This window comes from Sus scrofa, chromosome 17 (assembly GCF_054392235.1).
Source record: "Sus scrofa isolate SSC_HxYL_T2T_F1_AM1 chromosome 17, Sscrofa_HxYL_maternal_Yorkshire_Landrace_v2.0, whole genome shotgun sequence".
NCBI lineage: Eukaryota > Metazoa > Chordata > Mammalia > Artiodactyla > Suidae > Sus > Sus scrofa.
Genome location: NC_139399.1, coordinates 10958425 through 10985000, shown reverse-complemented (window position 1 = coordinate 10985000; position 26576 = coordinate 10958425). Strand labels below are relative to the sequence as shown.

General features: G+C 36.1%; 1 protein-coding gene across 10 annotated transcripts in view; it reads left to right on the top strand.

Moving 5' to 3' along the window:
• MSR1 (macrophage scavenger receptor 1) overlaps positions 1–26576 on the top strand; it is a 79845-nt gene that overhangs the window by 23220 nt on the left and 30049 nt on the right. For all 10 annotated transcript variants that reach the window (XR_014831770.1, XR_014831771.1, XM_005672637.4 and 7 more), the window contains 4 exon segments: positions 1879–2065; positions 10806–10886; positions 17092–17181; positions 24681–24734. Coding sequence is in view for 8 of the 10 variants with exons in the window: in XM_005672637.4 (XP_005672694.3) it covers positions 1879–2065; positions 10806–10886; positions 17092–17181; positions 24681–24734 (412 nt within the window). In the remaining 2 variants the exon portion in view is untranslated.

The window sequence follows — 26576 nt, the reverse complement described above, 5'->3', positions numbered from 1 at the left end:
GAGGCAGGCACAGTTAAAACAGTAAAAGCTGATTATCTCTCTGCTTCTGAACTGTGCTATTGCAGAGGCAAATCTGAATATCCATTCATTTCTTTCCTAAGGTTTTACTTGTCTCTTGACCCTCCCACCTCAACTTGTCCAGTCCAGTTAAGGGAAGTGTAATTTTGCCTTCATAGTGGCATTAAGGAACAATACTGTTATACTTCTTTGTGCAAATGGGAAATGAGAATCTCTCAACTGTTAAACATAAAAGCCGTTGGAAAAGTATAGAGCATACCATGAAGACAGAGGGTGCTATAAAAATAGAACAGAGACAGAAACCTTAGCAGTATAGTTGAGAAGGTTAGATACATTGGAAAGAGAACACCCAGCACCCAAAGGAAAACCAAGAAAAAGATCTGAAAGTTAAAGTCATAAAGAACAATGTTGTTAAAATCTTTACAATTCGCTATTTAACTTCATAATTCTAAAAGCAAATTAAACAAGAATTTATTACATTTACTCATTCTGAAAAGTGAAATATATTGATGAAGCAAGTATTTCACTACTCAGTACTCAAATACTGGGTCTCATCAATATATTTGATGAAATATAAAATATTTAATCAGTATGTTTGATGAAAATATAATCAGTATTTGACTATAAAGAGTAGACGCTGATATACAATGAGTAAGGTTTTTTTTTCTTTTTTTTTTTTTTTTTTTTTTTTTTTTTGCTTTTTAGGGCCATACCTATGGCATATGGATGTTCTATACTACAGCCAGAGCAACGCATGATCCAAGCTGCATCTGTGACCTCCACCATAGCTCATGGCAATGCTGGACCCTTAACCCCCTGAGTGAGGCCAAAGATTGAACCTGACACCTCACGGTTCCTAATTGGATTCGTTTCTACTGCGCCACAATGGGAACTCCCCATGAGTAAGATTTTTAAAACAGTCCCATATCTGGATGGTAGTATGGCAGTACTGAACAAAAATGATAATATTTAGTCCCTTAGATCAGATCCAATTCCAAGAAGCCCATAGAAGCAATTGTGTTAAGTATGTAAATATATATATAAAATGGTGCAGCATTAAAGTTGAAAAAAATGTGCAGCTCAAACTTCCATCAATAGGAATCAAATAAATTATGAAAAATGCATGCAATATGATTCTATTAAATTATAGAAAATAAGGCAGTTTCTAGGTATTTTAAGAGGTGAATATTCTTTACTGTATTATTAAGTGAAAAATAACATTCCAGAGTATAATATGATCTCTCTTGTTTACAATCTCTATATTATATGCATAAATGTAAATATATACAAAATATTTGCATTTGAGAACAAAATAATAATGAAATCTCAAATGCAGAGGTAATAAAAGTTGAAAGCAAAGTATTGTTAATATACTAGTTGAGATATATTGAACTAGCTATACTGACAAGCTATCCTTAATGTTCATTACCACTGAGGATTATGGCATTAACTGGTGCCATTGCTATAAACAATTTAACATACAAATCTATCAGATTCATAGAACTGAAATTACTTTAAGTATATATAATTTTACTTCAGCTCAACTAAAAACCATATGGCAAGTTTTTATATTTTATCTTTAGCATTTTGACATCTGTGTATTTGAGAGAAGCATACCTTCGATATATATTTAACCATTTTTTTTCTGGGAAGTGGTGTGAAAATTGAGCTATTTATTTAAAAGAGGAAATCCTTTAAAATCAAATAACTCAAAATGGCGCTTTAATATAGTTCTTCAAGTTCCATATTTCTATTCCATAACATTCCTATAATACTGACATTTTCCAGGGCTTCTTAAACTTGTGTATTTGATAATTACGTGTGTAACAAAAATTGTGGATGTTTGCTCATGTTTCACAGGAGATGAGTAAATTAGAGGAGCGTGTGTACAATGTGTCAGCAGAAATTATGTCTCTGAACGAGAAACAAGCGCATTTGGAACAGGAAATAAAAGGAGAAGTGAAACTGTTGAATAACGTCACGAATGATCTTAGGCTGAAGGACTGGGAGCATTCTCAGACACTGAAAAATATCACTTTAGTTCAAGGTAAAATATCTTTTCATTCCTCCTGAAAATGATATATTAAAATGTACTGATATATATATATATATATATATATATATATGTATATATATATATATAGCAATTTGGTATTTGAAATTTTAACTATGGTTTTGGAGCATGCATTTACTGCAAATATCCAGAGAAAGGCATCTTGAGATCATATCAACACTTGTTAAGATAACAGTATCTTGGTATCTTTTAAACAGAAAGTGATTAAAAATAAAGAAATTGCTCTGAAGGTTTAATGAGTTATTGTTCAGAATATCTCATATGTATGGAAGATGAATATAAGTTTTCTATAAGATACAAGTTTTCTACCTGTCCCTCTGCTTAAAATTCTGGATTCTTTCCTTTGTCTTACCTAATTGATTGTGTTATTAGTTAGGAATGTCTTCTGAATTCTCCAAAATAACAATGAATTTGTCAATTTCTTCTTTAGTTCCTGTGAGTAAAACAAGGTGAATGGAATCTTACTTATTTTTCAGTTAGTGTATATGTCATTCATATTTCCACACCAGCTTTTAATGGTTATTTATATCTTAAATACTTTTTTCGTATTTAACTTTCAGTCTTTTGGTATCTTTGGAATTAAGTTTGTCTCCTGTAAAGAACAGTTTTCAAAATTTACTGTGAAGGGAGTTCCCATTGTGGCTCAGCAGAAGTGAATCAGACTAGCATTCATGAGGATGCAGGTTTGATTCCTGGCCTTGCTCAGTGGGTTAAGAATCCTGCATTGCCATGAGCTGTGGCGTAGGTTGCGGATGTGGCTCGGATCTGGCATTGCTGTGGCTGTGGCATAGGTTGGCGGTTACAGCTCCGATTCAACCCCTAGCCTGGGTACTTCCATATACTGCTGGTGTGGTCCTAAAAAAGACAAAGGATAAATTAAAAAAAAAATTTACTATGAAATCTGGCTCTTTTCCCTTTTGCCTTATATTGTGCTCTCTTTTCATCCAGTTCTATATTCCTTTCTCTTTCCTTTCTTGTCAACTTTTAGATTGTTTGAGATTTTTCTCATTAAATTTTTATCTCTATCAAAGGCACCAAGAATATTTTGGAAACTTTTATACTTATTTTTATTTTGCTGATAAGTGTCCTTAAAAATTATCCTAAAGTCACAAGTTGATCAGTATCTTCACCTTTAATCCTGAAATACACAATTAACAAAAATGCTCTGATTAACCCCCTTCCCTGGTTTCCTGCTGTTTTTGAGTATAGCTCATTTCTATTTTATGTATTTTTTAAACCGAGAATTTAGTCCTTATTTTTCTCCATTTTACAGATAGTAGTTAGTAGATTTGCCCATACATTTACCAATTTTTTCCTCCTTCTAAATGCACATCTGGGATCTCTTTTGGGATCATTGTTCTTCCTGAAGTACATTTTTTGCAGTTTCATTTTAGTGAAAGTCCAGTGGTTGTGGGATCTTTTGATTTCATTTTTTTTCTATTTTGTCCTTGATCTTTAAAATTGTCTTACTGCCTATATATTTCTTAGGGTGACAATTATTTTAGTTATTTCTATTTTTTTCTGGTTTCTGGCATTTCCTGTTGCTTTGAAAATGATTACACTACACTACACTTCTTGCCATCCTCTTTTTCTTTAACAAAAACAATTGCACTAGCCTGTATTTTTTTATATTGACAATTTTTCCATTTTGCACTCCTTTTACTTCATTTTCTTCCTAAATCTACTTATATTTGTGGATTTAAGTCTATCATAAATTTGGTATCATTTCTGCTTCAATTTCATTGAATATTGCCTCCTTACAGTTCTATTTTTTCCTCTGTATCTCTAGTTAAATTCACATTGGATCTTATTCTAGCTACAGTATTGGTTAAGCTCTACAATTTCAATTGTTTTATCTTAGTAATAAGAGAAAAAGAAATTCATGTGATTTAATTTTATGTAATGTGAGTTTAGGATAGATAAGAAGTCTTAATGTCCAAGTTTGTATAAGAAGAGAAAAATCTTAAAAATAATTCCCAGAAAACTGGTGTTCCCAGTGTGGCACAATGGGTTAATGATTCAGCTTGTGTCTGTGGAGGTGCCAGTTCCATCTCCAGCCCAGCACAGTGGGTCAAGGATCCAGCATTGCCAGGTTTGTGGCGTAGGTCGCAGCTGTAGCCCAGATTCAGACCTGAGTGGGGAACTTCCACATGCCATGGGAGCAGCCAAAAAAGAAAGAAAAAATTCCTAGAGGACTATATATATATATATATATATATATATATATATATATATATAACAGTTTTTATTACTAATGCTCACAATTTAGCAAAAGTAAATAATGTATATTTACAAGTACATACGCATGTAATGAGAATGGTTTTTAAAATGCAAGAAAATGAGAAATCCAAAATTCAGGTTAGTGATTATTTTTCCAAAGGAAGTAGACATGTGAGATGGAGGAGCACCTATATAGATAGCTGTTTGTTGGATTGTGATATTTCACATGTATTCTATTTATTATTGTGCTTTATAGCCTACTTATAAAAAACATATTACATGTATTCTTTAATTATTACATTAAACAAATGGTAAAGAAAAAATGAACTAGTTATCTAACAATTAGACAATAATATTTGGGATTTCAAATAAATATCCCAGACTTTACAAATCCAATGACAAATCCTTAAATCATGAGCATCCTCCCCCCATTCACCTTTTGACTCTGTTGCTTTCCCAGTCTTATCTGTCAGTTGAGTCATTGTTCAACAAGTAACTCGAGATCTTTCTTTCTCTCACCTCCTATCTCCAATCTATATAGGAGTGCTGTTAACTCCTTTTTTTTTTCCTTATAATCCGTGTGTATTTTCCACCTTTAATTCTATTCTTTTGAGCATACCCCATTGTTTGAGAACAGCAGTTTTCAACCTTATATTTGAATATTGTTGGGAGGTTTTTTTTTTTTTTTTTTTTTTTTTTTTTTACTCAAATGAATTTATCACATCTGTAGTTGTATAATGATCATAACAATCTAATTTCACAGGATTTCCATCCCATAACCCAAGCACATCCCCCCACCCACCAAACTGTCTCCTCTGGAGACCATAAGTTTTTCAATGTCCGTGAGTCAGCATCTGTTCTGCAAAGAAGTTCAGTCTGTCCTTTTTTCAGATTCCACATGTCGGTGAAAGCATTTGATGTTGGTGTCCCATTGTATGGCTGCCTTCACTTAGCGTGATAGTTTCTAGTCCGTCCATGTTGCTAAAAATGCTGGTACTTTGTTCTTTTTAATGGCTGAGTAATATGCCCTTGTGTATATGTACCACATCTTCTGGATCCACTCCTCTGTCGATGGACATTTAGGTTGTTTCCATGTCTTGGCTATTTTAAAGAGTGCTGCAATGAACATTGGAGTACCTGTGTCTTTGTGAGTCGTGGTTTTCTCTGGATAGATGCCCAGGAGTGGGATTGCTGGGTCAAATGGTAGTTCTATGTTTAGTTTTCTGAGGAATCTCCATACTGCTTTCCACAGTGGTTGCACCAATTGACAATCCCACCAACAGTGTACTAGGGTTCCTTTTTCTCCACACCCTCTCCAGCACTTATTGTTTGTAGACTTTTGGATGATGGCCATTCTGGCTGGTGTAAGGTGGTACCTCATCGTGGTTTTGATTTGCATTTCTCTAATAATGAATGACACTGAACATCTTTTCATGTGTTTCTCGGCCATCTGTATGTCTTCTTTGGAGAATTGTCTGCTTAGATCTTCTGCCCATTTTTGGATGGGGTTATTTGTTTTTTGGTATGGAGCTGCAGAAGTTGTTTATAAATCTTGGAGATTAATCCCTTGTCAGTCGATTCACTTGCAAAGATTTTCTCCCATTCTGTTAACTCCTCTTGCATCATACATTATTTCAAATAAAACTCCTCTCACTATCTCCTCTGCTACTACTCTAATTAAAGCATCTGTGTTCCAGTCTGGTGCACTTCATCAACTGCCCAGTTTCTTTCCCTGAATCTAATCTTAATGCATTCTACCTAGAGCCAAAGAGTGCTATCAAAAATAATAAGAAAAGAGTTCTCTTATTGCACAGAGGGTTAAGTATCTGGTGTTGCACTGTAGTGGCTTGGGTCACTGCTGTGGCATGGGTTTGGTCCCTAGCCTGGAAACTTCCTCATGCCATGGAGATGGCTATAATAATAATAATAATAATAATAATAATAGAATACATTATTAGATCTTTTCTCTCCCAAACTTTCCAGTATCTTCCCATTGGACTTGGAATAAATTCTGAACTCCTACTTGCTATGACACTCCTTTTCTTCTCTGACCCCTTTTCTCATTTTCCATTTGGCATTCTCTCTGACCAGCTTGGAAATCTGGAAGAATGAATGTGCCATTAAAAAGTATATGCTGGAGTTCGTGTTGTAGCTCAGTGGAAACACACCCAACTAGCATCCATGAGGATGCAGGTTCAATCCCTGGCCTCGCTCAGTGAGTTAAGGACTCTGCATTGCTATGAGCTGTGGTGTAGATCTCAGACATGTTTCAGATCCCATGTTGCTGTGGCTGTGGCATAGGTTGCAGCTCTGATCCAATCCCTAGTCTGGGAACTTCCATATGCAGCACCTGTGGCCCTAAAAATAAAAAAAGAAAAATCAATAAAAATAAATAAAAGCCATTTACTTTCATTTTAAAGTATATCTAGATACCTAGTCATTTTGGTCAATATTAATCCAGTGTTCCTTGACATATATTAGCAAGAGAGCTGACAGGTAACGTTATTTCCATTTATTGATACACGGAGTTGGTTGTTGATGTGATTGTGGAACAGAAATTCGAAAGGTTAAATAGTAACTCAAAACAAAGAAAGTGACTACAATAGACTTGAAGTCCCCTGACAAAGTTCTGCATTATTTTTTCCATAATGTGGCAGAAAATATGGGTACACTGCTTTACAGTTGATGCAGTTTTTTGTTTTTAAACTGAAATTGGGAGTTCTCATCATGGCTCTGCAGAAACAAATCTTACTAGCATCCATGAGGACGCAGGTTTAATCCCTGGCCTCACTCAGTCTGTTAAGGATCCTGCATTGCCATGAGCTGTGGTGTAGGTCACAGGCATGGCTCATATCTGACTTTGCTGTGACCATGGTATAGGCCAGCAGCTGCTTCGATTTGACCCCTAGCTTGGGAATCTCCATGTGCCGGAGAGGTGGCCCTAAAAAGCAAAAACAAAACAAAACAAAACAACACAAACAAACAAAAAAACACTGAAATTGAGGGCAATACAAGGATGGAAGAGACAAAATATATTCAGACCAGGTTTTTTTGTTTTGTTTTTTGTTTAAACTCTAGTTTAGTCCAGCTTCAGGATGATAAGGATGTAAATGACAGCAGGATTGGAGAGGAGACCAGCTTTGGAAGGTAGCATGAGAGCGTTATATTGATAATGTCCTCAAAAGTTCTACACAAGAAACTAAGAGAATAATAGTATATGATCTGTGTGTTTCCATCCCTCCAAAATATCTAAAAGACAATAAAACCGGGGAGTTCCCATTGTGGCGCAGTGGTTAACGAATCCGACTAGGAACCATGAGGTTGCGGGTTCAGTCCCTGCCCTTGCTCAGTGGGTTAATGATCTGGCGTTGCTGTGAGCTGTGGTGTAGGTTGCAGACGCGGCTTGGATCCCGCGTTGCTGTGGCTCTGGCGTAGGCCGGTGGCTACAGCTCCGATTTGACCCCTAGCCTGGGAACCTCCATATGCTGCGGTAGCAGCCCAAGAAATAGCTAAAAAGACAAAAAAAAAAAAAAAAAAAAAAAAAAACTGACTGAAATACTTTCCACATTTTGTCCTAGGCAGTGGATGAGCTATAACAACTTAACACAAATTAAAAACAATATCATAGGTGAGATTAATGTTACATGAAGAATAATGTAACAAGACAGTAACATAACAATAAAACTGTGGTTACAACTCTTTAAGGAAAGCCTCTACCTGGTTTTCTTACTCTGGGATTCAGGTACCTGGTATCAGTATTTTTATGTAAAAATAGAGAAGGATATTTTATAAAAATAACAGAGATGTATTGGTTATGATTAAGTTAATGCTCTAACATTTGAGCTGTATACAGTTACTATACATCATTACCTGAAAAATAATTGAAAGAATAGTTAGTGATTATGAAAGAGATCCATTTCTTACTTATTTAAAGAAATGGTGAAAAATCTTAATGTCAGAGAGTAAGAGCCCAGAACTAGTCTGTGTCCCTTGTTTCTTGTGTCATACCTGTTTTTTCCTAGAATGTCTGTGTCTTGCACTAGAGCCCTAATCACTAAATCACAGTCTCTGTGTGCACATTTTTTTTTCCCCAAAATGCCATCCAGGAATTGCTCCCCTTCCATTTCCATTTTCTCAGCAACTTTCAGGTTGCAAAGCAGAGTCTTTCTGTCCTGCTTGCCCCTTCTTTTGTCAATGAGTAGAGATGAATGAACTGTAGCTGTGTCCACAGTTGTAGAAGTTAAAACCCCTTTGTTGGGAAGAACTACATTCTGCATGGAGTGGGAGATGCGGAGATACCCACTGACATAGAACCATGACCATTTTTTGTGTAACCCCTACTTGTGTTTCCAGCATTCAGCTATTGCTTAGGAAAGTATACTAGTTGTTACTCCAACTACTACAGCTACTCAATCCACAGGAGTGTGTAGTTTGCATAATTATTATGTAGTTTTCATAATGCTTTTTCAAAAATATGTACAACACAAACAGCAAATTTATTAATGTTATTCTCTTAAGATAGAATTATGAATTCTATTTTTCCTCATATTTTTCTCAAATTTTGTATTTCCTATAATAAGTTACTCATTATACTATTATACTAACTTACAGTATGTTGTATTTTGTAATGAAAATCCAATAAAACATTACAGCCCAATGGTGTGTAAGAGAAATGGAAAATGTGCTATTGAGAAGAGCAATGATATTGCGAAAATTAAGTACCCAGGGAAGGAAGGTCCTAAAACCCAAGCTGGATCTTGAAAACTCAGAAACATCAGAAAAATGGAGAGAAGCAGGGACAAGGATTTCAAAAGAAGCAAAGAAATTGGACAAAATATACTTATGAGATTATCTATTTCTGTGGCTCCCCCCTTAGAATTTTTCAGATATTCTATCTCCCCACCTGATAAAAACTTGTAGACAAGTGCCCTCTCACCAGTGATGCTAAGTAGAGTTGTGTGTTGTCCCTGAGCAGTGTGACTGAACCACGAAAATGGAAACTGTCTCTTTTGAAGTGTCACTATTTGATAATTCTGTGGTACATTCAGGTTTGTTTCTTCCTTTTGGAATTGAAAAGAAATTGCTAGGTGTTCTGCTTTAAATGAAGGGAATAATCTTTGCCTTCTGCACTCCATCTACAAGAGGGAAAACTAGTAGAAATACCTGTAAGTTTAAAGACCTATTCAGTGTCATTATTCTAAAGATGTAATTGCTCGATATCTGTTTTGCTGGGCATGGAAAATTCAAATGACTAAATCACTGTTGATCAAACTCAGTCCTAGGGGGGACATCTGGATAATTGCAAGGCTAAGAAGTCAGTTTTCCAACAACCTTTCCAACTTATTTTATAACATCTGTATCTAGCTAGGGATTCTACTTAATATTTTACTTGAAAATTCATCCCATTACTCACTTTCATGTTCTCCCCTTCCCTACACCTCTCCCATTTACTCAGGATTCTCTGTCATCTCACTCTATCCTTTCTTCAAAATGCCCGTCAAATCCTACCTCTTCAATAAGGTCTTTTCAGCTTCTGCTCCTCATGCTGATCTGTGTCTCTCTAACAAACAACTGGGGGTATTATTTTTAACAACATGGTGTTTGGTTGTCTACTTTGTGTGGATTTTTGTTTCCCTTGAGGATTTCACAGATGACTTCACTTATTTGTTTTCCACAGAGCATCTAACTCAATATAGTGACATCTGCCTGGTAGTGAGGTGACAAAACAGGGTGATGTTCCGGAAATCTTAATCATCAACCTGGTTCCAGCCAGTCTGGGGTCTAAGGTGCTAGAGATTAGCATGTAGTCCCCATCTTACACCTGGGTGTGGGGGTGGTATCTTAATTTCTGCAGAACATCTCAAGGATGTGCATCAGATGGTTATGTATATCCCTTGAGGAGCAGCTAGAAGTCTGTGTTATCACCACTGATACTGTTTAAGCTGACAGTACTGCTCTTGCTGACCTGCTTTTCCTTTATTTCTGTCTTCTCTCACTTCTCTAATTGTTAATTTGTGCCTGCTCTTTGGAGCTCAGAGAAGGATTAGAAGACAAAAGCCTTTTTATTATTATTATTATTATTTTTTTAAACAAACAAGAAAGAAGAGACTTGCAGGGGCTTTTGTACCCTGGAGGAGCCCTCAGGTCCTGCTTGGTTTCAGTCCCCCCTTTCTCTTCAATGGTCTTCAATCCCGAGGGGAAATGAAGTCTCCGTGTCTTTTCTCTGTCCCCAGGATTTGCCAACCTAGAACAGCACTGGGCACACAGAAGTATTTCATTTATAATTAGGTTGTCTAACTTAGGGCTATCTCTCTGTGCTACTCAGTAGCAGGGTGTGCTTCCATTCAAGGAAGGTCAGTCTTTTTTACATTCTGTGTAATTGTGCAACAAATCAAAATCTTTGGATTTACCTATGTAACTGTCTTAATAATGACAAATCCGTTTTGCCTGTGTTTTAAAACTTTGATCAGTAATTGTCCTTTATTTTTTAAAGGTCCTCCTGGACCTCCAGGTGAAAAAGGAGATAGAGGTCCTGCTGGAGAAGTTGGTCCACGCGGCATTCCAGGTCCACTAGGTATGGTCATAGTAACTAGTCCGTCATATACCACAGGGCTAGACAATATACATCCATGTACATGTGAAGGGCAAATGAGCTATTTGATTGGTTCCCTTTATGGTGTATGTATGTATGTGTATATTGAGGGGACATTAAATGGTCCAGTAGCCTAATCACTATCATGTACTGAATGGTAGCTACTGACTCTTGATTTTTGAAGAAAGTTAAGTGCTTTAACAACCTGGGTATTTCATAAGTCTAGGATGTGCTGTCAATACTACTGGCCACAAATAATATTTGGCAGACCTAGCTTTAGGTCACAGGTGAAGAAGAATACAAACATTGTCTTCACGTTGAATATATTTACAAATTATTGAGCTTTTAAGATACAAAATAATAATGTGAATCAAAGGCAAATTGGATTATATTCCTATGTAGTCCTTAACTGGACTATATCTGCTTAAACCTATGCAATTTCAATTTAAATATTGACCAAAATTCAGATGACTTTTACCTTTGCTGTCAGCTTCTCTCTATATCTTACTTAGAGCAAAAATTGTTTCAAATTATTTCCTACTGTCTATTTTGTAATCTCCAAAGCAATATTTTGAAAGAAGATAATAGAAGACAGAAAAGGAGAAAGAGCATGAACTTTCTTTGCTCTCTAAAAAAATAAAGAGGGCAATAACAATAACATGATCATGTCATTCATGGCTAGAAATCAAATACCTGCATGCTTTTTGCAAGGGGAAAATATAGTGCGTGGTCTAATTATAACTAGAATGGTTTGTGCTGTCTAAAAAAAATGTCTAAATACTATGGACTTCATCTTATTTTTCTGTCTTTTGATTACATAAAATGTTCTTCATTCTGATCAATGTATCGAGCAGGCCAGGTTACACCAGAAAAAACAATTTAAAAAATGAAAAGGATGAATGCGACACAAGCCTGCCCTTTACAGCATAGTGCTTAAAAAGCCAATATATAAAGTTTACATTTTTAGAAAAAGTTTTAAAAATCTTTTAAAGGAAAAAAAAATTGAATTGTTTGTATGTCTTTGAAAGTACTGCCAGGTAAGATTCTTTATTCAGAAAAGTCTTTCTACTTGACTAGCATTCAGCGGATCTTAGCAATGGTGCATTAATGTCATCAGTGGGGGAAGTAACCAGAGTTTTATCATCTGCCAGAGCAGCTATTATCAAAGGTCTGTCAGTCCTCCATTACAAATTGCAATTGTCAAAGCTTTATAACTCAACCATAAAAGTTCAGTCTGGGCTACAACTTGCCATACAGAGCTTCATCTTGGGAAAATCTTTTGCAGGTGTTTCTAACTATGGATGTATGAAATGGAAAGAGGGATTTAAAAGTTTCAGTGTTTGTTAATACCCTGAGCAGATAACATTGCAAAGCTGCTTTGATTCTTTAAGTGAGGATTTAGTCTGTTGCTTTTGGTACTGCTCGTATACACAAATAAGCAATGTCTGGCCATCAGGAAAGAGAGGTATATTTCATTGTTGGAGTGATAAATTGACTCTTTTAGATTATTAGGTTGCCATCTGATTTGCACATTTCAGCAAAAATACTCCAGTTACCAAGCATCTCTCCTACTTAATTGTTGCATTCTGTTCTGTTCTCTGCCATATTGCCTGTTTGCCCTGTATTTGGTATGGAATCAGGAAGTTAAGAGTATGTGATGGACTGTCATGATAATTCTACTTCTACTTCCTGATTTGAGCAGGTTTTTTGTTTTGGGTGTTTTTTCTTTTTCCCTCTTTTTTTCTTTCTTTTCTTCCTCTATTTCTTTCCTTCCTTCCTTCCTTCCTTCTCTTTCTTTCTTTCTTTCTTTCTTTCTCTCTCTCTCTCTCTTTCTTTCTTTCTTTTTTTCTCTCTTTCTTTCTTTCTTTCTTTCTTTCTTTTAGGACCTGCATCTACAGCATGTAGAAGTTCCCAGGTTAGGTATTGAATCAAAGCTACAGTCACAGCAATGCAGGATCCGAGCTATGTCTGTGACCTACACCACAGCTCGTGGCAAGATAGGATCCTTAACCCACTGAGTGGGGCCAGGAATCAAACACACATCCTCATGGATACCAGTCAGGTTTGTTTCCACTGAGCTATAATGAGAACTCCTGTTTTAAGCAGGTTTATGAAAACCCCACCTATACATTCCCTTCCAGTGCACTAAACTCAGCTTGACTCACAACCATGATATGAAAATCTGAGAAAAATAAGTGCTTATCCTATTAAGTAATCAATACATTAAATATAGTGGTTACTCACGTACTGGGGTGGATAGTATGTTAAACTCTAATCTCAAAGTAATATAACAGACATCCATTTTGAAGTGCCATTTCCTTGGCAGCATGCCAGTGAGAATGACCTGTCACCTTTTATTGAAAAAAATGTTTTCTGAGCATCTGGTACTCCCCCAAGTTTCTATGAGGTACATGCACAGAGTTGAGGTCTCCACCTTCACAGTACTTACAGTATGACAAGTAAGTGGATCAGGTGATGAGTGTCGTGATCAAGGATTCTTAATTTAATTTGAAATTCTTTGGGGGCAACGTTTAGGGTTATTCCCCCATGATAGCAATGTTTTCAAGAAAGGATACTGCTTTAGTGCCTAAAGGAACCTTTCTGCTTCTGCCCAATGGGGTCAGTCCCAGAGCAGCCTGACCTGTAGGCATGGGAGAGGTTACCAACCTATGATGCCTTGACAAGAGAAACAAAGGCATCTCTAGATGCTGAATTTTCATCATTAACCAGTGCTATTTACTTTTCATCCATAACCTGAATTTTCTACCATGGGAATCAGGCCTTTGGGGGAGAATAAAATCCACCCCAACTGTGGAGATTGGAAGAAAGGAACCCTATTTTATTAATCTTCATACCCCTCTCAATTCTGTGGCCCAGATATTTCTCTGGATCACTCTTCAATAAGGACAGTGCTTCCTAAGATGCCCATTTTAGTAAGATATGTCACCAGCCTGTATGTTTTTGCTCTGTGCCTGGGTATTGAAAGCAGGTTTCTTCCACAGGTTAGAAATTATGCCAGCAAGTCCCAAAATGTCACTGCTGGATTTCCCTGATGGCCTAATGGGTCACTGCTGTGGCTTAGGTCACTGCTGTGGCTTAGGTCACTGCTGTGGCGTGGGTTCAATCCCTGGCCCCAGGAACTTTTAAATGTTCTGTATGCCGCAGGCATAGCCAATAAATAAGTAAATAAATAAATAAACAAACAAAAAAATAAATAAAAATGTCATGCTAACTAAGAACAAAGATCTGGTGAAAATAATGATTACATTACTGTGACAAAGAAGGAAAAGAAGAAGGCGGGGGGAGGTAAGGAGGAGGAAGAAGCAGAAGACCTAACACAATGCATTTATCATGTGGCAAGCATTTTCCAGCTCTTTTACATTTATTAACTCTTTTAAACATCATATCAAACTTATGATGTAGGGACAAATAGTACACCTGTTTTACAGATGCACAGAGAGGTTAAATGACTTGCCCAGGATCAATTAGCAGCTGGCAGGCAGCAGACACAGTATTAAACTCATGAGCATGAGAGCAGAGCCCATGTTCTTATCCAGTCTCCTCCAGCACAGAAAGAAGCCTGGCTGGAGAGCTGAGGACACAGGATATATGGATAAAGATATCCACAGACCAGCCTTACATAAATAGTTGAATCTTGGTGATCTTGCCAGCTTTGGATTTTTTGACCAAATAAACACCCATGTGTAAGAATTCAGAAAAGGCTGCATTCTATACAATCAAGTGTATTAAAAAATGACACACATCTAAAACAAGCTTCATGTTGTAAAAAAAAAAATTAATTGTAGAGAGTTCCCATTGTGACATGGCAGAAACAAATCCAAGTAATATCCATGAAAATGCACATTATTCAACCTCTGGCCTCGATCAGTGGGTTGGGGATCTGGCATTGCTGTGAGCTGCGGTGTAGGTCACAGACATGGCTTGGATCCCATATTGCTCTGGTTGTGGTGTAGGCCGGCAGCAGACCTCTAATTTAACCCCTAGCCTGGGAACTTCTGTATGCCACTAGTGTGGCCCTAAAAAGCAAAAAAAAAAAAAAAAAAAAAAAGAGTTCATGTTATATGAAAAAGGACATGGTAAGATTTGCTTGCTGAATTAACTCCACAGTTTAATTCACAAAATTTCCTTTTAATTATCATGTAGTCAGAAGCATGCAAATTAGTCTCAGGATCCCTTGTAAAATCACACTAACATTCCATGGCCGGAATTCTGTGTAAAATGTACTTGTGTTGTCTTTGAGTTAGAAGCAGATGGCAGACTCTTTCCCTTTGCCACTGATTTTTATAGAAAATTAGTTCCCTGCCTCCTGAAAGGTTCAGAGAATCAGATCTCTTGGCATAAAATTCAATAATGGTAGGCTTATGTTTAAGGGTTACATTTTCAAATGTCATTAAACCAACAGTCCTATAACTCTGAGGGCCCTATAGAGTCTTTTTGAACATCTCCTGTAATAGAAGTCTAATGATCAAGGAATTTCTGTGAAAGTATCACATGTACTTCATTTATAGATTAACTTGTTCACCCATTGAAACTGTAACATAATTCCTTGTTGAACAGCTGTGTTCTGAATGTCACTGAGGTGTAGTCGGAGAGGCATCATTGGAGAGGCATCGTTGGAGAGGCTCTTTCTGACCCCATAACATTTCTCCATTTTTCTAAAACTGTCATCACCAAAATGACCTTATCTGTGTTTTCATTAACTATCTTACCATCCATCTCTACCCTTGGAAGATCTGTTTGGATAAGAACATTTTTAAATCCAGGAATGTATGGGAATTGGCATGATATGCTTATTCAATATATTTTGGTTGAATTAATGGAGAGAATTGTAAAAAGAGGAGTAACTAGTGAGTGGTTCTCTACAAGGAGTGGGGAATGTTCTAAGATTATAAAAGAGAGAGAGACAGAGAATTTAGAGTCAGTGTTTTTATTTGTAAATTTGAGTAACATATCTTAATAAGTACAAAGGTCTTAACTGCCTGACTTGGACAATGAAAAAAGATATAACTATTACTTTATTGGTCTGTCTTGAGAACTGATGTTGTCTTGTTTTTTTCTGTATTCTGTGAAATCCATCAGCCAATGTATACTACAAAATTGTATATACATATACACTAATATAGCAATATATTATATATGTGTACATGTGTGTGTATGTATGTTTTCGTATGAATTTTCATTGTCACCACAGTGGTTTGGGAGAAAAATACCTGTTCTCATTTAAGCATGTAAAACCCTGCATTTGTATGTGTGTATAATATATACCTATAATGAATCTTTGTGACTACATACACATGCATGTATACACATACACACACATATATGGTTACATTATTGCTTGGGATTACAATGTAATATGTAAAAACAAGTCCATGAGAGATAAAGTAATATATTCCTGAACTAGGACCTCAGTTTTGGTCTATTTTTCTTTTTCAGGTTTTTTTGTTTTTGTCTTTTTTTGTCTTTTTGCTATTTCTTTGGGCCGCTCCTGCGGCATATGGAGGTTCCCAGGCTAGGAGTCAAATCGGAGCTGTAGCCGCCGGCCTATGCCAGAGCCACAGCAACGTGGGATCCGAGCTGCGTCTGCAACCTACACCACAGCTCACGGCAACACCAGATCCTTTAACCCACTAAGCAAGGGCAGGGACCGAACCCGCAACCTCATGGTTCCTAGTCGGATTCGTTAACCACTGCGCCACGACGGGAACTTTTTTTTTTTTTTTTTTTTTTTTTTTTTTTTAAATAAATACTCCTCACTGCTTGAGTTGTGCTTTTTCTGGGACAAATCTTAAGAATTCAATATTCAGCCTACACAGTTCAAAGTTATTTCAACAATATCAAAATTTTGCTACTTACTGATTCCTGATTAGACTAATAAGCCTTCTGGTTAAAACACTAGGACTTGTCTTTGTGTTTTTTGTCATGTGTTTTTACCGTAATAACAATGCATTACATATTGAATATCCACAACCATGTTTCTACTTACCATTGATATTATCTATCGATAATACGATAATACACATGACATTTTAGGAATGATATTATTCCTCCATTTGGAGATTGACCTCTTTCATAATCATTAATGAAACTGGATTGTTTCTTTATACTTTTGACTCTTTATTAAAAATTGATTATTATCACTTTTTTTCCTTCATTAACCATGTAGGTCCTCCAGGTCTTAAAGGTGATCGGGGATCAATTGGCTTTCCTGGAAGTCGAGGATTCCCAGGACCAATGGGGAAGACCGGGAGGCCAGGTATTATGATAATATGCATTTTCTTCATAGGATATGCAGCATGAACACCAGATCATAGATCTTTCAATTTCTCAAATAACAAAAGCAGTGGTCATTGTAGTATAGAGTAGCGCTCACATGCAGTTGATTTTGTGGTCTGAAACGTTTTGCATATGATTTCTGTCTACCTGAGGAAAGTTTCTATGTCCTGAAGGAAAATAGTTTAATATAAAAACCACAGCAGAGGATCTGTCAACTCCACACCACTATAAATCACCATGAAGAATGGTATCTGTCTTAAAGAGTGGAAAGACTGGCAAAGAAAGACAAACAAGCAAAGCATTAACAACCCTTTAACCAAAACTGACTATAACCTGTTATGTTACAGTGAGCAAAATACAGGTAGACCTGAAATCCTGTGCTTTGCAGGATAAACTGCCTGCTAGTATATGTTAGGTATGATAATATGGATCAGGCCCTTTAAAATTTACATACATGATGATATTATTTCTACTCCTTACACCTAAGTTTGAATTGTGAACGTCACACAGAAATTTTAGAGGGGAGCAGGCTTATTGTTTCCTAATTTCAAAGTTGGTAGAAAAGGATCTTTATCACTGAGGGTTTTTTTTTTTTTTCTTTTTGGTAATAGATTATGGTTTTTAGAATATTTTTAGGTTTATAGAAAGATTGCCAGAAAATCCAGTTCTCATGTAGGACCTACCCACGTTCAGTTTTCCCTATCATTAACATCTTGCATTAGTGGGGTGCATTTGTTAGAACTGATGGCATTCTAATTGATTTTGCCACAACTGTAATTGTAATTGACATTGATACATTGTATTTAACTGAAGTCAGCAGTCTATTTTAGGGATCACTCTCAGTGTCATACATTCTGTGGGTTTTGCAAGTGTATCAGACCGTGAATGTACATCTATTGTATCCTACAGAGTAGTTTCACTGCCCTAAAAATGCCCTGTGGTCCACCTGCTCATCACCACACTCTTCCCACCCAAACCCTTGGCAACCACTGATTTTGTTACTGTCTCCATAGTTTTGCTCTTTGCAGAATGTCATATTGTGGGAATCACGCTGTATGTAATCTTTTCAGACCGGCTTATTCCACTTAGAAATATGTATTTAAAGTTCTCCATATCTTTTAGTGGCCTGATAGCTCATTTAGCATTTGCTGTTCAGTATATTCTAATGTTTGGATGTACCACAATTTGTTTATCCATTCACCTATTGAAGGTCATCTTGGTTGCTTCTAAGTCTCAGCAATCAGTGAAAGCTGCTGCAAGCATTCATATGCATATTTTTGTGTGGATAAGTGTTTACCTAGACATGCGATTGCTGGATTGTATGGTAATGCTGTAAATAATTTTGTTAAGAAATTGCCAAATTATCTTCCAAAGTGATTGTGCTATTTTTGCACTCCTACAAGCAACAAATGAAAATTCTTTTGCTCTACCTCCTCCCTGGCATTTGGTGCTGTCAGTGTTTGGGATCTGAACAATTCTAATAGATGTGTTGAGGTATTTCTAATAGTATCAGTGTTTATGGACTGTGTCAATGGCAATTAGGCGTGGAGAAAAATCAGCTAGCTACAAATAAGCAAGCTACAATCAGTCTCCACCAGCGATCTGATTACCTGAACTGAACAGTGTATTTATATACCAATCATCTCTAAAACTATCTATCTTTAATCAGGCCTTTTTGGCAACATGTGAAGAGTCTGTTAATTTGTTTGAAATTATCAAAATCATGCAGGGATTGCAGAATTTCCTAATGGGCAATTTGTGTTCAATAGATAAATACATTTACAAACTTGGAATTTGGCAGTGTTATAAAACTATTTATAGATTCCAAGATAATCAAAATAATTCTGTGAAGTAAGAAAATGTATTTTTTCTGTCAAATTTAAAGTTAAAGTAGTCTATCAGTCTACTATCAATCTCAAATAGGTAATCATTTATTATTTCTGGCCAAATTCTGGTAAGATTTTGTTTGGAACTCTTTTTAGCATGGTCTATTTGTAACTTCCCATTTACATTAACTTATAAGGGTTAACTTTACAAATTAGTATCACTATGAGCTATGAGTAAATGAGAGTTATTAATTTATCTTTCTAGAGAGTCTGCACAAAAAAAGGAAAAGTGGCAGAAGTTTTAGGAATGTTAAGAAGGCCTCCCTCTCTCACAACCACTTGTCAGTTATGCACAGCCTTTCCTTCAGTGTGGTCAGGGAAGAAGTCAGGAATAAACCACAGGCAAGACATGTGACTGTAGCACAACTGAACTGATTTAATGAGAAGCAACTTATCTCATTTACTGAGAACCTACATTTTCTCATACATTATGCTTGTGGTTGGGCATATAAGATAAGCTAGGTCCCAACCCTTGAGGAGTTTTCTCCCCAAAATTTCCTCATAACAACCTCTCTTCAGTAAAATTTATGTGAAGTAGCTAACCTTAGGATGTTCATTTTGGGGGTTAATCATTTGTCAAAGTGGTTTGAACTTCATGGTGGTACATCGTCATTCCATGTGTATTATTTTCTTCACCTTCCTGGGAAATACAGGAATAGCATGGTATGTATTTGTGCTTTACAGAGATAGCATAGTCCATACTTGAATTCTAGATTTGAATCCTTAGCCTCAGTGTACTTCAGTTTTCTTATATGCAGCACAGAGCCAATGAAAGACCCCCATTTTTGAATTTCTGTAAAAATTAAATGAATTAATAGATATCTTCAAGGGCTTCAAACAGTTCCTGTTACAAAGCAAGCTGGATATACATGTTAGTTCTTAGCTGCAGCCTATAAAAGCTTTAGTTTTTTTTTTTTTTTTTTTTTTTTTTTTTTTTTTTTTTTTTTTTTTTTTTACTCTCAAGCTCAACAAATGCCCATTAGTTAAAGTCCTTAAGAGAGTACTCTTTTCTTTATTCACACAATTATTGAACACAATTTTATGAGGGTTCACTGTATGCTGGAGATGAATATAGCATAGGTGCTGCCCTCAAGAAGCAGAGGACGGGAAAATGCAGAAGCAATTAGCTATATTGCAAAGTGGTAAGTAATAAACATGTGTAAAGTAGGACAAAGGTAATTGAAGCTCTGGAATTAGAAAGTAGAGTGATTAATTCTATAGGGCAAAACAAGGTGTTATAAAGAAATTTGTTTTAGAGTTGACCTAAAGAAGCATATAATTTTTTAGCTTTGTGGTTCTCAAACTTTGGCAGGTATTAGAATTAACTGCAGGGCCTATTAAAAAGTCCTACTGGACTCCACCCCCAGAGTTTCTGATACAATAGGTTGGGAGTTGGGCTCCCTCGAAACTGTTCATTCTTCACAAGTTTCCAAGGGATGGTGATGATGCTGATCCAGGGACCACACTTTGAGAACCACATCTGCAGGTAAAGAAAAGTGGAGAAGGAGAAACTCTGTAAGAATAAAAACAAGAGTAGAGGTAATAAATCCCATGACAAAAGATATTCTCAGGACATGAGTTCCTTATTAAAAGACTCAAACTGGATAGAAATATAAGCAGCAGTGCCTGGTACTAGTGTTAATTAAAACAGTGAATGATTCCTTCCTCTATAAGAGTCCACAGAAAGTGATAAAATTAGAAATAAAATCTAATAGTTGTCATATTCTAGTTAATGACAGAGACTGGGCTATCTGAGTAATATCAAAGCATGAACAGATTTCAAAGCAAGAAATTTAAGAAGTAGTAGCTTCGTTTATGTTCTCCTGATTTCTCTCCTGCTCTCTTTTTCTTCCCTACTGTGCCCTCTTCCTTCCACATGTGATAGGTGTGCTTAGTACAGGGAGATGGGAGGTAAATAAGACACAGTTATTAACTAATAAGTTACACAAATATAAGAAGAGAAAGGCGTGACTTTATGTTGTCTGGATCCATAGCAGAACTATAGAGCATTTATCATCTGACAAACTTAACTGCAGAAATCTTTGAGGATTTAATTGAAATGTAACCTTACATATCTTCAAAGTTCCTGGGTATAACCTCACTAAACTAGATTTTCCAGCAATGTAAATAACATGCTTCTCTCCAGTTAGACTCTTAGAGTCCATTCAGAGTTTAATTCTAAGGATGAGTTATAGTCTTTATTAGGAGTGTCTATATCTATAGACATAACTATTTCATTTAATATTTGACAGACAATTACTGAACACTTTCTCAATGCAATTCATGGAGATATTTATAGAAAATTGAATATATGGGTTCATAGCTCAGAGGAGAATCCAGAGGTAGAAAGACAAAATTGTTGCTATGCTCATATAAATGTTCACTGAAATCAATGCATGTTAATAATCATTGATTTTAATAATATTTTATGGCAACGGTGAAAAGAGAGGCACCTAGGATAAAGAAGAGATGGCACATAGGATAAAGTTTTAAGTAGTATCAGAAGTACAGGCTGAACAATAAGAGCAAAGCAGTAGATTGAGGAAGTTTCAAAAGTTGGTTAAGTAAGATAAAGTCTACAGAAAGTTGTTTGCCTCTATTACTGCAAGAATGTTGCCTTTATTGAGGGCAGTTTTAGGGGGGTGAAGTGGGATGGAAGCAGATTGAGGAATGCTCAGAGGTGTCCAGTGATGAGGGTTGTAGATGGGGTAGGTGGGGTAGAGCCAACTCTTGTGCAGTCTGTTTCCGCAGAGAGGGTGGGGGGGAAGGAGATCAGTTTTTTCATTTGATTGTTTTTTTTTTTCCTTGAAAGTGAATTTTAATACTCTTTTAATGCTGATGGCAAGATAAAGTGGAGGAGTGGTTGAAGATACAGAAGAAAGAAGGGTTAAAAATATAGTGTGAGGTTAAGAAGAAGGTTGAAGGTGAAGAATTCAGGAAATACGAGGAAGCCTTAGGCAGAGGACAGAGAATGGTCACATCAGAAATTGAAGTAGCTGAGAAGAGTTTGGTTGGGCTAATTATGCCTGCATGTGAAGATGGGGAACCTAGTGCCTAGCTCATATAAGAGGCACTAAAAAATGCTTGAAAGCATAATGATGTCACTGAAAATACCTCCTCTTATACTTACTTTAATGTTAGGATGTTGGTATATTATACACCATCTACTCCTTATTTTTCAATGACTTCAAGAAATGTAAGTTCTTTTTCTATGGAAGTGTGACATCTGAGAGGAGGTGGTGAACTCCAGGTTTTGACAAAGCTTGTTTTTTGTTTTTTTTTTTTTTTTTTTTTTTTTTTTTAGGGCCACACCCTTGGCACATGGAAGTTCCTGGGCGCTAGGGGTCAAATTAGAGCTGCAGCTGCCTGCCTACACCACAGCCACAGCAATGGGCAATCCAGGCTGCATCTATGTCGTACATCACAGCTCACAGCAATGCCGGCTCCTTAAACCACTGAGCGAGGCCAGGGATTGAACCCACATCCTCATGGATACTAGTTGGGTTCGAAACCCACTGAGCAGCAATGGGAACTCCTGGATGCATTTTTTCAGCCTACTGTGTCATTATAAAAGAGAGAGGCATTCCTGTTCTCTAGGAATGTGTTCAAGTGTGTTCAAGTGTAAAAAAAGATTTCCAAGTGTTATTTGTGAGGAAATCTCTTAATCACGCTAAAATGACATTTATTTTTATTTTTAAGAACAAAAGTCAGTAATTTATTCAGATCTCTGGCTTGAACCGTTCTATTATTAAAATATCCAGAACAAATTGTAGTATGAAAAGACTTCCAAAAATATTTTTTTGCTTATTTTCTAATTGTGAAAATAATGCTAGAATGATAAAATTCAGTGTTTATTGTATTATATTCACTGAAAACAATTAGAACTGATCAATTATACCATTTAAACACCCCCCCATTTTTGTTTACTTAGATTTTTTTTCTTAAGAAACCTAAGACTTTGATACTATATCTCATAAAACCCTACAGTCAAAAATAAATAAATAAATAAATAAAAAGATTTTGGGTACTTGGTGTTAAATTAGTGATTCTTGCCAGTTTAATATTATCTGAAATGATTGAACTGCAATTAAAAATTGAATTTAATGAGGTACAGTGTAATCATATGTGCAAAACAGTTAGACTTCATCATACTCTATAAGTTATGGTTCATATTTCATGAAATATTCACAATAAAATTTTAATTGGAAATAACTGAGTTTTTAAGTGCTAAATCTCAATTCATGTTACTCATCACACATTTTGTATTTTTTAAATCTGGTAAATTGAGGATCAAATAATCTTTTCTAAGAGAGGAATAAGGACAAGTGTTCAAAAACAAAGCACAGGTGAAGCAAAGTAAACTAGACAAAAAAATGATACCCAAGATAAAGATTAAAGCTGCAAAATAAAATTTAAAATAACTGTACCATAAAAAGTGAACTGGAATGACAAAATTCTCTCATTCACTGAGAGTAAAATCACAGAGTTGGTTCTAGCTAAGGGATGTTATAAAACTAATAACAGCTACCATCTCTTATATGCAACTCTTACAGGCAAGGCCCTTTTTTTTTTAACATTGTTGCTAATTTTCAGGCAACTCTGCAGGGAGGGTATTATTTTTTCATTTGACAAAAGAATAAACTTTAGCTCAGAATGGGTTTTGGATATTCTGGGCCATATACCTAATAAATGGAAAGGGAAAAATAATTCAAGATAGAGATTGTAAAATTCTACTTATTATTCCAAAGCCCATGTTTTTTGAACTATGCTCTCTGAGATTGTGGATGGAAAGAGAATGGATTTTGTTGGAGGAAATCAAGAACATTAATGAGATGCAATTGACACCATTGAAATCTCTTCTTGGTTCTAAGGGGTGATCCTCTGGATACACCTTTACAAGTGGAACTGTGGATAAAATAGCAACCCATCAGCAAAGAGCAGATTCTAAGAAATGCTTCTGTATGTATCTGAAGTCCTAACCCTTATTAAAATAGCATCTGTACCACACCTCTTCATATGTGAAGGGGGCTTCTAGGAGTCAAAAGTAACTACCTGCCCTACCTACCAACTCAGACACCCCTCAGACCTTTCTAACTTCCCCTGAGGACTGCGGTAATCAGGTTACTCAGCACTCCCAGAAATTTATTCAGAGCCAAATCTTTGCAAAGCCGCACACTAGAGAAATAGAAAACAAGAGACCAGTTGTAATGGGAATAGAAAAACAAGGTTTGGGATGAGATAGGGCTTCCTGGGAGAGGGAGGAAGGCACAAAGAAAGAGGAAAAAAGGAACATGAATAATCCCCAAACAAAACTGATTTAATGCCTCAGTTTTGACTACTTTAGGAAAATGCAACACTTAAATAGCCTGGTAAGTAATTAGAGGTCATGTACATAACGAAACTATCCAGAAAATGCCAAATTCATAATAGGGCTTCTAAAATGATCGCTATCATTATCATTATGATGTTTGAATATCTGTAGTTTGCGATACATTGATATTCTAGATGACCTTATGTTCTGTTTCTGTTTAAGTTGAGCCATGTGAATTGCCTTAATTTAATTAATTAATTAATTTATTTACTTATTTTTAAGGAAATCCTGGACAAAAAGGCCAGAAGGGAGAAAAAGGGAGTGGAAGCATGCTAAGTAAGTTGATAGTTTCTTGGTTTTGGGTGCACAGCTTTGTAGTAACCAAGCTTGTGATGGTGGTGGTCTGGCCTTGAAGCAAATGTTGAGAACCTCAGCATTGATCCATAGAGATTCTCTGGATGTCAGCCACATTTTTCTACAGATAAATTGTGCTAATTGGAGTAAAACAAATAGATTAAATTATACAACTCTAAATCTCATTACCCATTTGTATATAGTTTTTGTGATGAGCATAATTTTCTAAAAATTCCACACAGAAAATTGTTCCATTTTCAAGCCAATTTAAATCTGCTGCAGGAAAATCAAGCTTATGAATAGAAACAATTATAGTCTCCTTACCTGCTAACTGAAAGAGCTGAAATGTTACATGTAGGAATTTGTACACTCTAAGAATCTTGACAAGGTAATTCTCTGACAGCAGGTTTTTTTTTGTGTTTTGTTTTAATAAAAAGCAAAATGTGTATTCAATATCCTGGACCTTCAAAACTATAACAGAATAGATTTCACAACAGAGATCTCTGTGGCTAGAACGCTGACCTCATGTTCCAAGTAGAGAGTCTGTAAATTAGACCTTAAAACTAAATATTAGGTAAGATATCTTCAATATTCACAGTGCTGTATGTCAGAGGTTGTGTGTCTAGGCCGAATCTACCAGATGGAATGTACGATTATGAAAAGGAATGAAGAATCCACTCTTGACTTCTCAGAAGCCAAGGGTTTCTACCCTGTTCTCCAGTAAAAGCTACATGTGGGGTGTGTGTGTGGGGGTGTGTGTGCGTGTGTGGTGTGGGTGAGAGAGAGAATAGGCGATACACATAGCAATCATAGCCTTTACCCATCAGGGGTCTATTTTAGATATACTGCGGCAAATCCTTTAATGGACCCCCAAATCTAGTAGTTCTCAGCTGCAATTATTGTTTAAAAAATTCAATATGAGTTTCTCAGCAAAAATAATTATTTTAACTTAATACTCTGTATGGATGCCACATTCCAGCAACTTAGGGTCACCAGCATTCAGGGCAGCCTTTAAAGTGTAACCACGTGATGCTTTCCACATTTGTTTCCATATTGTATATTAACATAGTAGAAACAATAGGAAAATTTCTCCTTTGTGTCTATTTAATGTGATTACTTTTGTCTGCTGTTTACTTTTTATTCCATTTCTTCCCCTTTCTCCTTGTCACTCCATTTATTTTCATTGAGCTCCTCTCTGTCTCTTTCCTATCTGCCTTTTTTATCTCAACATTCATTTTTAGTTCTTCTTTATCTTCTTTTCTTCTCTTCCTAAGACTTTCTGAACTTCTTAACCTTGAATCTGGTCAAGCTTGGCAAATGAAGGATGCCTTTATTTTTTTAATTAATTAATTAATTAATTATTTTATTTTGGAGTCTGTCAACAAAACACCCATGGTGTCTTTTGTTACCTGAGTTTATCAAATGCTTTGAACATTTTTTTTTCAGGTATGTTCAGAAATGTTTTCAGTTAGAGATGTTTTCATGGCTGTTTTAAGTTTATGTGCTTACTATCTTTGAGGAAATATTAAGAGAGAGATTTCTGTGTATAAATGTACATAGCCTCCAGATTCCTCTCCAGGCTCTCCCCAACCCTCCATGGAGAGTATGTAATCTCATTAATGTTTCAAAAGAACGGAAAGAATGACATATAGAAATGTCTATACAGTGTGTTCTGTTTTCTCCTTAAGTTAATATGCCAGTCATCTGCCATGTCAGTGTATATGGCTCTTCTCTCTCAATGGATACACTTTATTCTATGATATAACTCTATTGTAATTACCATAATATATCATGCAGTTCCCCAGTCATGAGCACTTGATGATT